Source organism: Pungitius pungitius, chromosome 7 (genome assembly GCF_949316345.1).
Source record: "Pungitius pungitius chromosome 7, fPunPun2.1, whole genome shotgun sequence".
NCBI classification, from domain to species: domain Eukaryota; kingdom Metazoa; phylum Chordata; class Actinopteri; order Perciformes; family Gasterosteidae; genus Pungitius; species Pungitius pungitius.
In genome coordinates this window covers 18,479,345-18,493,417 of record NC_084906.1, presented here as the reverse complement: position 1 = coordinate 18,493,417, position 14,073 = coordinate 18,479,345, and the positions used below count along the sequence as shown (strand labels likewise).

The 14,073-nt window shown below is 50.9% G+C and overlaps 1 protein-coding gene across 1 annotated transcript; it reads left to right on the top strand.

The window, feature by feature from the left end:
- Positions 1–270: 270 nt before the first annotated feature.
- Positions 271–12,642, top strand: colgalt2b (collagen beta(1-O)galactosyltransferase 2b). The gene is made up of 12 exons (XM_037470306.2): positions 271–814; positions 7,182–7,292; positions 7,381–7,498; positions 7,591–7,725; positions 7,825–8,029; positions 8,318–8,437; positions 8,805–8,878; positions 8,999–9,105; positions 9,205–9,337; positions 9,500–9,627; positions 9,794–10,000; positions 11,653–12,642. Exons 1-12 carry the CDS (start codon positions 579–581, stop codon positions 11,924–11,926), a joined length of 1,848 nt encoding a protein of 615 aa, XP_037326203.1. The 5' UTR covers positions 271–578; the 3' UTR covers positions 11,927–12,642.
- Positions 12,643–14,073: the final 1,431 nt, after the last annotated feature.

Here is a 14,073-nt window from a genome sequence, read left to right as displayed (position 1 = left end):
CTACTGGTTATAGACGATAAATATATAATATCGTACAGTTCTGCCAGTTTATAAACTTTTCCACTAAGAAGTTGCAGCAGTCCGTCAGAATGTTGGTGGAAAAGCAGCAAGTTAGTAATGAGCAACAGGCTGCCAACAGCGGGCATCGTGGGAAACGATGTGCCGGGAACACGATGTTCATCTTGTTGACAAATATCGAATGAAAGCGCTGACTGAAAAAAAAACGTTCCCCACCCGCCACAGTAACTGAATAATTAGTGGTTTGTGTGCTCATGAGACGTTTATTTTGTATTATCTCTCCATTATTTTACCACTAAAAGTGGGAAGAGTCTCCAGACCTGCAGCAGCAGCAGCAGCCATGTGTGTGTGCGGGGTGTGGGAGGGCTCAACCCTCCACCCTACCGCCGATCCCCCTCCTACTCTCCCACCGTGACTCCCTCCCTCGCTCGCTCGCTCACCCACTCTCACTCTCACGCTCAACCTTTCCTTTTCCGCGACCCCCAGGTGCCAGGCTCGGGCGACCCTGCGACGGATCCACCTCGCACCCCCCACCCGCCCTCCTTCATTTGGAAGCGAAGATGCGGGCGGTCGGCGCCGTGGGAGCCGCCGCGCTGTGCGCGCTGCTGGCCGCGCTGGTGCCCGGCGCCGCGTCGGAGCTGGTGACGCTGGTGCAGGAGCAGCTGAAGCCCGAGTCCTCGCTGCTGAAGCCGAAGGTGATGATCGCCATTGTGGCTCGCAACGCGGCGCACAGCCTGCCGCACCACCTGGGCTGCATCGAGAGGCTGGAGTACCCGAAGGAGCGCATAGCGATCTGGTGAGAGACCCGGTACAGGCGGAGTGTGGATGGAGATCGCTGTTCATTTTTTTTTGGGGGGGGGGGGGGGGGGGTTCTCTTGCTGATGCGTTGCAAGGATTTCTGTCATATCCAAACATCCAAAGTTTTCAAGTGTGCAATTTCCAAGACGTGCATTGGTTGCAGAGGGTCGTGCCCGTGCGTTCTGCACGGGGAGCGGTGTGTGTCCGAGTTAATTCTAACAACAACACCGCGTTTTACGATGCTCTCAAGCTCGCGTGTCTGCCAGCATCCAAATTGCACGCTGTGGGAGAAGATGAAAGGGCTGCTGTGCATGTTGGGTTAGGCTTAACCCTTAATCACCCCCCCCCCTCTCCCCCCACACTCTTTGCCTGATTCAGCGGAAACCAGAGCTTTAAAACAGCAGGGCTGCCAGGTATGAATCGGTGGGGGAAAGGGGGAGGGGGGGGGACTCCCCCCAGGTAGGCAGGTAGGGTCCTGTAGTCTTGTTTGGTCCCACACGAGCAGACTGAAATTTAACAAAGCGGGACCCTGCAGGTGAGGGGATGAAAGGAGACATTGAGTTGGTCTGACAGCAGGATTGTGTGTGTGTGTGTGTGTGTGTGTGTGTGTGTGTGTGTGTGTGTGTGTGACAGAGTGAGAGAATTTGGGGAAGTCATGCGTAGAAAGGGTGCTATGCAGGCTGGTCTGATAGGAAACATACCCCCCCCCCCCTACCCGCCTGCCCCTTGTTACACTGGCATTCTTGTGCTCCCTATTTTCCACCCTTCCTTTGCCGAATACCTCGCCCTTCTTTGCAGAGAGCGACTGTCTGTTCCTAATTCAGACCCTCACCAAAACACACACACACAATTGTTCGCTTGAGAAACCCAACACAGAAGAAGAGGAAATCCTGCGAGATTATTAGGAGCCTGTTGAGCACCCAGAGAAAACCGTGTTGTCCCAGAAGAAATAAGAAAAACAGTGAATATTGATTACTGATGCATTTGAACAAGAGTGGCAATTGAAATACATAAAACACCTCAAGTTATTTTAAGAAGGACGAGATTCTCTCAGTATGAAAAACTGAATTTGTTGTGACTAAATTTGCTAACAAAAAAAGGTACTCCACACTAGCCCTGCGCCTCCTTGTGTCATTATCATCGCTGGCCAGCGTGGGAGCCAAACCACCCCATAAACGTAATTCAACTCTCACTACAACCCTTCACAGAGGGTGAAGTGTGACATCGGGTCGATAAGAGAAGAGAAGCAGGAAAAGAAGGAGCACAGGGACTTTAAACATTCCCGTCCTCTTCAGTATGCTTCAGTAGGGGGAGGGGGGGGGGGGGGAGAAATGGAGCGAGGGGGCACCATGTGGGACGAGGGTCTCCTGCTGGACCGCAGCCCAGCTGCAGGGAAGGGGGGAGGGGGGGGGGGGACACCATGTCCCTCTCCCCGGGCCTCCAGGCCTGAACAGGACAGACGGATGCTGACTCCATGCCATCCAGGGGAGGCGGCGCAAGGTGGAGTAGTGAAGAAGGATGTAGATGATTAAACATAATCATCGGGGTGGTGGGACATGCTCACATGATAATATGCACAGATCGCCCGGGTCAGGAGCCAACCCCCCCCTCCCCCCTCCCCCCCATCGCCCCAGACTCATGCTGCCAGTTGTTTGGTCAGTGAAATTTGCCCCCACAAGTCTTCCCTCTGCATGCGGTTGCAGGTCGCACGCCGCTGTAAAAGAGTGAAAGAATGCAGGGCATTAGAGGAAAGGGGGGGGGGGGGGGGGGGGAGGCGTGCCGACTGGAGGTGGTCAACAATGTGGGGAAATTACCCAGAGGGCATTTAGCAGGGGCTGGCTAATCCACATTAGCACAGTGGCTCGACCACGAGGACTCTTCTCTCTCTCTCTCTCTCTCTCTCTCTCTCTCTCTCTCGCTTTGTGTTGCGGAATTTGCAGGATGCCAAAGACTTGAGTCGATGGTCTCTTCTGATGCGCTTTTCAACTCCGTCTGCTTCAGAGCACGGCTGCAATCGGGGTGTTAACAGACTCAAATAAGTTATAAACATCTCTGTTAGCGGGTTTGTCAAAAATATGAACGTGCACGGCAAGCTTGAGCATGCACAAGGTGCTACAGGTGTGCCCGTCTTTGTGCTTCTGTGTCATTCACTGAGCTGTTTTTACCGCCTTTTTCCACGCCTTCTGAACATCAGAAGCAATCCAAAGATGGAAAGAGTAACGCTCCGCCATAGTTCTGGGTGGATGTGAACGTGCACGCGTGCATGTTACTTTTCCCACGTGTGTTTTTAAACGCTGCAACACACACACACACACACACACACACACACACATTGTGGTTGTGCGTTCCTCTGGCTCGGGCCCCTGTTTTCCACTCACTCTCCCCCGTTACGTCTCAAAGCCCAAACTCCTGTATGTGGCGGGTCTCTGAACCGCCATTCGGCATCAGCCGAGGGGTCGCATCCAATCCGTGGAATACTGGAAAGGTCTTTTAACATCTGCGCAGGTATTTGACACGATGACCAGATTTTTCTTCCCCATAAAAGTGCTGGTAGCAACGCAAAGCCCACTGGAGCAGAAGGAATTGCTTGCTACTTTTTGGTTTTTTTTACCGTGGCTGTAAACGCCGTGTACGAACTTTATAAAGCCGCCAATATCCGGAACATTCGACAGAACATTTGACTTCAAAGCCACCTGCACATTTACTGACACGACTAGTTAAACTTGAGTCTCAGATGTGGTCAGAGCACCGCTGCTGTGAGGCTTCAACAGTGTGTCGCAGCCATATCGCTAAAAAAGTCAACAAATTACTATTTTTTTTTTTACTGAAGTCAAAAATTACATTGAACAAACGGAACAAATACAGTTTAAATTCTGATCTATTTTACTAAGGGATGCCCTCCTCTCAGTTTAGGCTACTAATTGGTCTTCTTGTCTTAGTTGACTAGCAATAATACAATATGACTAGCAATAATACAATATTTTTAACGGTGCTTTTGTGTCATTTTTATTTCACTTTTACGTCAAATCAAATAGAGAACTCCTTTGGCCCGAGGACAGCTTTACAATCACTTAAATACTTCTGCTTCAAACCCATTTGTTTCCGCTTACAAAGTCCGTAGGTATGATTTCCTAAAACAGCTTTTAGCAAACGTTACTCGCCGACATAAGGACGCGCGGGTGGCGACGTCGCTTTGAAATGGGCCCTCCGGTGTCCCTCGAGGTGTATTGAGGTCGTCTTTTTGGTCTAAATAAATCAAGTTTCACACTCTACAGCGGCTGTTAATGGTAGGAATGACTAAAGTGGTCCATTTTCCGAAACGCAGTGACTTCAGAGTCTAATGGCTGCCAGCCTTTCACTGAGCCTCGATCCACAGGCCGTGGAGCTGAAGGACGACGACGTCGTCGCTGCCAGCGGCCCGGTCCCTCCGGCCCTGTGGCAACGAGGTATTCGTGGGAACGTTCTCTCCGCGCAACGCGCCACTTCATTTCACCGAGTTTCAGAAAAGCCTTTAAACAAAAAAGTATTTAGCTCTCTCTCCTTGGAGTCAAAGTATATTTTACTGGCTGGAGAGACTGTGAATTCTCGCACCGGTCTCCTCAGAGCCCGGCAGCGCAGCGATAATAGAACGGGCACACACTGGCGTCTCGGTGCGACAAAAAGCCTCGCCTGGGGAGGGAGAGGCCTGGGTGGGGATGTGTTCATCAGCGAGGGAAAGTGCTTTCATAGAGAATGAGAGAGACTGGAGCCTATGGGAACATCATTTTAGCATCATCCATCTGTCATTGGGTGTGTCATCAATTTCACTGCACTGTGCTCAATCCCCTCTACCCCTCCTCCCTCCCCCTCTCCCCCTTATTTCCTCCCCCCTTCCCAACAACTTTCAGTTCCTCCTTCCCCTCCTCCACCTTTTTTTAGTTTTTTCTTCGAGTCCTCTCTTCTTGTCCTCTTACACAACCATTAAAACACAAATGGTTTTAATGGTTGTGTAAAATTAAACAGTTCAATGCCCATTATCAACGTGAGTTTGATATTTAGGGTTTTGGGTCCAAAAAAATGACATGACAACCAGCTCCTGTTACCGAGTGGCTGCAAATCAGAGGAGAGTTTGCAAAAAAAAGGTGCCGATCTGCAGGGAAACGATCGCATTGCATCAGTGTGACATGCCAGGAGACACTTTTTTTGGGGTTTATATGCCGCCGTGAAAAGCTTTTGTTTATTGATGAATGACTCCCGTGTGAGAGCCCCGTGTGCGCCACGCTGCGGGCTCCTCTCATCCCGTCTAGAATATTACACTTGAGTGCGAGCCCACCGGTCCCGGCTACTTCTGTTGACCCTGAGACTCATGAGGAATTTCTCTTTCACCTCCATCTCTCCCCCCCCCATCCAACCAACCCCTCCTCTCTTTCCTCAGTGCCCTGCAAGGTCATCGAGAGGCCTGCAGCCACGTCAGCCTGAGACACACACACACACACACACACACACACACACACACACACAGGGACATAGTTATTATGTTTGAAAGGCATCTACGGTTTTGTCTGAAAGAGGCTTTTCTTGCTCCTTAATTACACGCAGCACCCGGTCGTTATTGGCGACGGTATTAGATTGTTTATTTAATCAGCAGTCGGCTGACACCGACCGGCTGGATCAGTTGAAACCGGTGTTTAGCTGAAAGGGGGCCTGGTCTGTGAGCGGAGCCTCCTGTGTTTAAGGGGCCAGATGTCAGCCTTCTCCTCCGGGGACACTTCCCCCCCCCCCCGGATACCCGACACACTCCTGCAGTAGATAACCCAAAACTGCGAGAGACGCAGGTTACTGCAGGTGATGGAGATGCAGATGTGACCAACACATCTGTTCCTTCTAGTGCAGTGAACGAACCGAATGGCTTCAGTATCAGAAGCTGAAGTGAGGGGTCGTGACCTGTCGGCTGCTCCACTGATCAGGAGCAGGTGTGACATAAAGACGCTTTGAGAGGAAGCACAGAGGGTCGGGTGCACTGAGATTCCCTCACAAGGGCAGAATGAAGGCTGTTGATGAAACGAGAGGGAGGGAGAGAGAGAGGGGGGGGGGGCTGGTGGGTCTTGTTGGTGAGTTTTTGGGTTGAAATGTGGTGTCCAGATGTTGATCATAAAGACAGAAAAGGGGAGAGGGCGCCGAACCTCGAAACGCTGCAGGCAGCGGGGTTTAATGGGGCTGCAATTAACTGAAGTTCAAAACAGGCAGCAGGAAGAAAGAGAGCGAGATGGGTGAGGGGTGAGGGGGGAGGGGGGAGGGAGCCATGATGGTTGCATCTTCATGCTGAGATGAAGGAAGACGTCACACATCGTCTTCAACAGACGGAATTGTGTATTTATCTGATACTTCTGTGATTGGAGGATGGTGAAACACATTTTTTTTTTTTTAGCCCCCTAGCTATGTGCAGTTTAGCCGTTCAAAATACACCTTTTAATGTGTGTGCCCATGCACTCATTACCTGCGAGTCAGGTGTTTCTCGCCCAGCCTGCCGATCAAGAGGAGGACTAAAAACCCACAGGCGCGTGTGCTTGTAGACGCGCACGCTCAAACATGTATATTTAAAATGGTGAAAATGCCACTTGAGCAACAGATAATTTACTATTTGCACTGCTGCGAAAACAACATTCCCAGGATACACAAATCCTTATGTTTTTGTCACACGTCGGCAAGTGCGGACACGCACAAACACACACACACACACGCATGCTATAAAGATTATTAACCGCTGTGTCTCCTCCAGGCTCGCCGCCCCCTCCACAGCTGCTGGTTATGTGTGAGGATTTCTGACTGAAGATTTTTTAAATTCCAAACCTGAGAAGGCACCGCTCCTACTGTGACTAACCCATGCGTAACGATGCCGAAGGCCGCACATGTCTGTGCGTGACTCCCTTCCCCCCCCCCGTGTGTGTGTGTGTGTGTGTGTGTGTGTGTGTGGTTTTTTGTTTATCTCGTGGTACAAACGTCTGTGTGAAAACAGGTGTTTCTGAATAGCAAATTGGGGGTAAATATAGAGTGCGAACACTGAAAAGACAAGTCTGTGCGTTTCTATCTCTGTCCAGCCGGCCTAAAATTGGGTGTGATTTTGGATGTAGGACAGCGAGGAATATTACAGAAACCAGTGGAAAACTCCACCTCACTAAGCGCGTGTGTGTGTGTGTGTGAGCCCAAACCACACGGAGGACAAACAACAAGCAGCAGCAGCAGCAACATTTTCACTGACATCATTTGCTTCCCTACTGCTCTCCTGTGGATTAACATTCACATTCTATAAAGTGTCAACTTCTGATGCCCGTCCAAGTCTTGTGTTCTCCACGCGCCGCGCATGACGCCTCCCGTCGCTGTTTCAGGGCGGCGTCGGACCACAACGTGGACAACACCACGGCCATGTTGAGGGAATGGCTGAAGAGGGCGCAGAGCGTCTACCACTACGTGGAGTGGAGACCCATGGAGGAGCCCAAGTGAGTCGCGGGCCATTCGGTGATCATTTTCGCTTTTTATCCGTCCCCTTTCGTTGTGGTTAAAAACGGCCCCGTGTCTATGCGCCAGGTCCTACACGGATGAGTGGGGGCCCAAGCACTGGCCTCCTTCAAGGTTCAACCACGTGTTGAAGCTGAGGCAGGCGGCGCTGAAGGCCGCCCGCGAACGATGGGCCGACTACATACTGGTGAGACCTTCGGACGGGTTTCGTTAAGATTTCATCTCCATTTTACACACCGTCACCGCCTCCTCCTCCCTCCTCCTCCTCCTCCTCTTCAGTTCGTGGACAGCGACAACCTGTTGACCAACCCCCGCGTGCTGAACCTGCTCATGGCTGAAAACCTGACCTTGGCCGCTCCGATGTTGGAGTCCCGCTCGCTCTACTCCAACTACTGGTGCGGCGTCACCCCACAGGTGCGCCTCGCGCTTTTAAGCCGCCGCAGCCCGGGTTCGCCCCCCCCTCCGGGAAACCCCTTTGGCGCTCACCTCCTCCTCCTCCTCTCTCCTCCCCAGGGCTACTACAAGCGGACCCCGGACTACCAGCCCATCCGGGAGTGGAAGCGTCTGGGCTGCTACGCCGTTCCCATGGTGCACAGCACCTTCCTGATCGACCTGCGGCGCGCCGCCAGCAGGGACCTGGCCTTCTACCCTCCTCACCCGGACTACAGCTGGGCATTCGACGACATCATGGTGTTCGCCTTCTCGGCTCGTCAAGCGGGTGCGTTTTATTCGAGAAGGAAAAAAAATGAATAAAATCGCAGGTGGCCACCACATCCACAGCAGGCGCGCTACGCTAGTCCTTTTGAGGACTGTCAAATACAACAATGCATAGTAGTACGTTAAAATACAGAGCAAATAAGTATTCAGAATGTCTCAATTCTTCCCCCTCTCCTCTCTACTTTGGTTACTGTTGACCTACACTTTAGTGTTATATGTATGTAAATAAATACTACCTAAGTATAGGATCTGAAGACCGTTCAGTGATGACCCGGTATGTATGATCCAGGTGTGCAGATGTACGTGTGCAACCGGGAACATTACGGCCTCCTGCCCGTTCCTCTCAAAGCTCAGCAGAGTGTGGAAGATGAAAGCGAGAGTTTCATACACACCATCACGGAGGCTTTAAGTGAGTGCGCACGCACACACACACACACACACACACACACACACACACACACACACACACACACACACACACACCTTCTAGGAGTAGTGTCTTTACTCTCCATCACGCCTTGTTTACTTCCCCTCTCAGGTTTTGTTTCTTCTCCCTCTTGACCCCTGTAACCCGCCGTGATAACATCCTCTCAACCCTTCGCTATATCTCCTCCTCCTCCTCCTCCTCCTCCTCCTCCTCCCTCCTCTCTGTTTACTCTCCCCCTTCTGGCCTCACTCACTGCTCAGATTTGAAACAAAAGCAGATTTAAAAGCCCTTGGCCGTCTTAACCTCTTCCCCTCCCCCTCCTTCGCCCCCCCCCCCCCCCCGTCGACAGTTGACCACGACATCGAGCCCTCGGAGCACCTGTACTCACCGCCGTCACCTCAGAGCACCATGGGCTTCGACGCGGTGAGAATTCATTTTCCCGAGAGAGAGAGAGAGAGACCGTGCGAGCTTCCCGTTGGGAATGTGCTTCCAAAAAGTGAGGGTTTCAAAGCTAACTGGAACGTCTTTTTTTTCGATGTCTAGATTTTCCTGATCAACCTGAAGCGTCGCCTGGACAGAAGAACCAGGATGTTGAAATCCATGTACTCGCTGGGTCTGCACCCCACGCTGACGGACGCGGTGGACGGAAAGTGAGCGACGACTCCCAACGTGCGGCCGGCTCCCCGCGCGTGAAGGGCGCTCTTTTCCCACCACTTACTCGTACGTTTCCCCTTCTGCGTCCCTCTCAGAGCCCTCAACTCCTCCCAGCTCCAGGCTTTGGGAATAGAGATGTTGCCGGGCTACAAGGACCCTTACTCGGGCCGAGTTCTGACCAGAGGGGAGATCGGCTGCTTCCTCAGCCATTACTCCATATGGAAACAGGTGAGAGAGCAACTCACCAGTGTGCGGGAGGGGTTTGCCGAGCAATAGTCAGTGGGTCTTTAGGTTTGCAATGCATGTTATAGATAAGATAAATAACCACAAACAACCGAGGCAAAACCTCAGCGGTCATTCGTCCATTTGAAGTGTTTTCTGCTTCTTCAGGTGGTGGAGCGCGGCCTCGAGAGGGTTCTCCTCCTGGAGGACGACGTGCGGTTTGAGCCCAGGTTCAAGCGCCGGCTGCAGGCCATAATCGACGACATAGACAAGACCCAGCTGGACTGGGACCTCATGTAAGGAAACACACACACACACACACACACACACACACCTACCACGTGGTAGACATCATTACAAACGATGATGGTCGTCAAAAGTCACCGTGGTCACACAAAAACACTATTTTTCTATGCCAATGAGCAAGTTTGGTTTCAGATATTGGTTGTGTCCCCGCTGCAGCTACGTGGGGCGTAAGCGCATGCAGGTGCAGCAGCCGGAGCAGTCCGTGGCCGGCGTGAACAACCTGGTGAGGGCCGACTACTCCTACTGGACGCTGGGCTACGCGCTGTCGCAGCAGGGAGCCCGGAAGCTGCTGGCCGCCAAACCCTTGTCGAGGATGCTGCCCGTCGACGAGTTCCTCCCCATCATGTTCAACAAGCACCCCAAGTCAGTCCGCGCTTCGCCCCCCCCCCCCCATTTTCTGTGCTTCTCAAGCTTCTCAAGTAACGCGGTTATTGCTAAACAAAGTGAGCTTTTTTAGCGTTCTGGTTCTGTGGAGCCTTCGATGATGGTAGGTGCTCTCTAAAGTCAGGTGATTCCACGTGAAGGTGCAGTAAACGGGCGAGGGGGGGGCGGGGGGGGGGCGAGGAAGGACCCACAGCTAGCTGCTGGCTGCACAGTGGGCCAGTGTCTGCACTCGTGTGATTGACCACAACCTCAACGTCAAGTTCAGCTCCAAGTTCTGCTCCTGTGTCTTTTCGGGCACCAGCACACCCCCCCCCCACCTCCTCCTCCTCCTCTTCTTGTTCTCCTCCTTATTCACACACAGGGCATGGATTGTTCGGTACGGGGATTTCGGGGGAGAGCAAACACACACAATGCCTGCTTTCTTCTTTCTTTTCATGCTCCACCTCCACGTCTTCTCCATCTTCTCATCCCTTAAAAAAACAGGCGTCCGTCTCCTCGATCTTCACTTGTTGTGTTGTTTTTAACATTCCCCCACTCCCCTCAACAAACCGTTACTTTCTTTGCACGCCTTCTCCCCTCCCTGTGTCACCCAGCCTTTCCTCCCCCTTTGCTTCTCTCTCTTTAAAGGAATGTAGGCCGGCACGGCTCTTCCTGTTGGTTACAGAAGGGGACAGGATTCCTATTGATGGAGGCCTCAGAGCGGGGGTGGGGTAGAGATGGACACCGCGTGTGTGCGTGTGTGTGTGTGTGTGTTACTATATAAATACACAGAGCTGTGTGTCCAGTGTGCAGTGTATAGATTACTAGGGGAGTAAAGGGGAGTTTGCTCAAAAGTGAAAGAAATGGGAAAAATGGACTCAAATGTAAAAAGGTTGTGAGTGACGGTGTCCTCGTGGGGGGGGGGGGGGGGGGCAAGCAGGCTCTCACCGGCGGGGTGTTGACCTGTGCGGTGACCTCCGTCTGCGGTGCGACCCGCCAGACTGACGTGTCCCCCCCCCCCCCCCCCCTCTGCAGGCCCACAGTGGAGCTTTGTGCGGCGTGAAGAGGGCACTGATTAAACGTGTTGCTTAATGTTTCATTATTATTATATATATATATATATATATATATATATATATTAACGCGCCGTTGAAATAGTGTTGTAAAGAAAAACGTTGTCTGAGGGGGCAGCAAAGACTGAACTCTTCCCTCCACTGTTAACACAGAGCATTGCTGTCATAACGAAACTGCGCTGCAGAAAAGGAGGGCATCCTGCCCCCCCCCCATGACATCTTGTAAATGTGCCGCCTGCAGGGAAATTCAAATCCGGTACATTGAGTGTGGACAACTCCCAGTTAAAAACATATGAGTCGTTGTAGCTAAATGCAAAATGGCCATAATTATCCTCCCTTTCTATTCACTTTGGTAAGAAGTGGTCAGAGGCTGACGTCGTATTCTTGATGTCAACATGTTTTTATTGCAATTTCTTCCCAATGAATCCCTCATCGTTGTCAGAGTAGAAAAAGCTGATGGATGAAATAATAACTTAAGAACCGGCGGTGCACTTTCATCAGCTTACTGTGTTGATTTAACCCTTGACCCTGGGGAAACTTCCTGGCTTGACATCTCTAATCATCTCCCCTCCCCCCAAGCACCCAGTTCATGTCTCACTTCGAGCCGCGGGACCTGAAGGCCTTCTCCGTGGAGCCGCTGCTCATCTACCCCACCCACTACACCGGAGAGCCGGGCTACTTCAGCGACACGGAGACCTCCACCATCTGGGACGACGAGGCCGTGGCGACGGACTGGGACCGCCAGCAGGCCCGGAAGACGGCGCAGCAGGGCAGCATCCGCGCCGTGGCGCAGAACAGCGTGGGCGGGGACTCGCCGCCGCCGGCGGCTCGAGCCTCGCGGGACGAACTCTGATGACACTCGAAAGGAGGGAGAGAGAGAGACTCGCACTTGGGGGAAAGGACACTTGAACCACAAGAGGACATTCTGTACATTAGTTTGCATACACACACACACACACACACACACACTGGTGTCCCAGTGGATAAAAGCAGAGTGAAGATGTCAGTCTACTCTGCTGCCTGATGAAGGGACCCTGAGGAGAGGAGGAGGAGGAGGAAGAGGATGAGGAAGAGGAGGAGGAGGACCTGGGAAGAGAGCCAGCAGGGCTTTGACTAAAGCTTTATTTATTCCCCGTGTCCATCCTCTGGGCGTGTGGAGACACTCGCAGCCCGCAAAGAAACGACACACAGCAACACACTGCTGACAATCTGAAAGACCTGAAAGCAAAGCATAATAATTCCCACAATAATGTAAATAATGTTGTTCAGGATAATCACTGTACAACTTTTGTTTTATGTTTTTTTTTATGGACAGCAAACGAATAAAAAAAGCTGTCTTCAAAACTCCTCGGTGCCGTGCATTGATGTGTCTTTACAGAACTGAGGCTGCGTGGAAGGACACACACACACACACACACACACACACACTCACACATGCATGCACTGAGGGGAGTGCAGCCCCGTGTAAATAAAGCAGGTCCTCGGGGTCGGTGTTTGTCTGATGTCCCACTTGCACGGTGGGGCCGGTCCCGCTGGTTCAGCCATTCAGCACGTTGCGTTCACGTTCAGAATTCACACATATATATATATATATATATATATATATATGAACCCTTCATGGCTGCTCTTCGTTCAAAGTCTTGTGGGGCTGAAGCAATAAAAAAACTGCACTGTTGGTGTTTTCACTTCCTCCGCCTGCAGCGTGATCTGACGCAGGTCAACTTGAGTATTGCATATTATTCCTTCATCGGCTGAATGCTGCAATTGTTCCCACAACTTTCTACTATCTCCCGGAAATCAAAGACTCCTCTTTCCTTAAACTGTTAAAAAAAGAAAAGAAAAAAGAAGCCTTGTAGGCGTTTCTTGAAATGGAGGTAAAACATGAAAAGGGCTCCGCTGAGGCCGCTCAGTGGGGCGTCTTCGCTCCCGCTGCTCTCTGACAGGAATTCTGCTTCCTCTTTTATAGTTCCTGTCCGCCGTGGGCTCCGACAGCAGAGAGGGGAGAGGGAGGGTGTGGAGCTGATGTACAGGTGGTGGTGGTTATAGATGAGGGGCGGAGGCAGGGGATGAGAGGGGGGAAGGAGAGGATTATTAGGCACAAAGGAGATCTATTTGAAAATGAACAGCTGGCAGTTGCTATCAGATTAAACCATGAACAGACCTCACCTCACTGTAAAGCCAGGAAAGTAGTTCCTGTAAAAGATTCCTCGTATATATCTTTGATCTTTTATCTTTTTTAAAGCGTCACAGAGCCAGAAGAGAGGGGTTATGCTGCCATCTGCAGGACGTAAGTGGAACGACATGCAGCTTTTAGTGTTTTTAGGCTATGTTAATACTCGTAATAGGAAATGAAACCTTTTTTTTTTCCAGGAGGAGGTCAGTGCACTTTGAAAAAGGCACATTCACACTTATATAACTCTTTCTCAGCTGTATTTCTATGGTACGTGTGCACATCATTTGAAGGGAAAGAGGAACCTTCCTATCTGCATTAATTTTTGCAGAGGAAAACCATACAACGTCTTTGTCATTACCGAGCATATTGATTACTTGGTAAACTGAAGCCATGTTTTTTTTAATACCAAGTTTATTTGTATGCAGTAGACTAACTTAGTAGTGTGCCGTTAGTGCATGTTGGGCTAACGTAAGCTAACAACCATTATTGCTGGTTACAATAATGGCGTTATCGGATGGAACCGTGTCTGTTTCCAAGTGAGAAAACGCAGAAAGACGTACATTTAATGCAAAAAATGACCGTCAAGCGGATGATTTTATGGTATCTTATGAAAGCAGAAGAGACAGAATAACAGATTTAAAACAGTCCTGTTTCTGTTGTTCGATGAAAGAATAAAGTTCTACTCACAAAATGTTAAAGTAAAAAATGTCATTTTTAAAAGTTGTATTAGAAATGTTTGCATGCATGTCTGCTTATGACAAGGTAAATACAGCTAAATGACTCCAACATTTCCAGGTAATTATTATTATTTCTGTTAATTCCCGTGT

Excerpts from the sequence above, each read along its gene's own strand:
- colgalt2b (XM_037470306.2), top strand. The coding sequence starts at position 579 with ATGCGGGCGGTCGGCGCCGTGGGAGCCGCCGCGCTGTGCGCGCTGCTG. Across the intron at positions 8,030-8,317 it reads CTTCTCGGCTCGTCAAGCGG|GTGTGCAGATGTACGTGTGC; the intron begins GTGCGTTTTATT and ends TGTATGATCCAG. Across the intron at positions 8,438-8,804 it reads CACCATCACGGAGGCTTTAA|TTGACCACGACATCGAGCCC; the intron begins GTGAGTGCGCAC and ends CCCCGTCGACAG.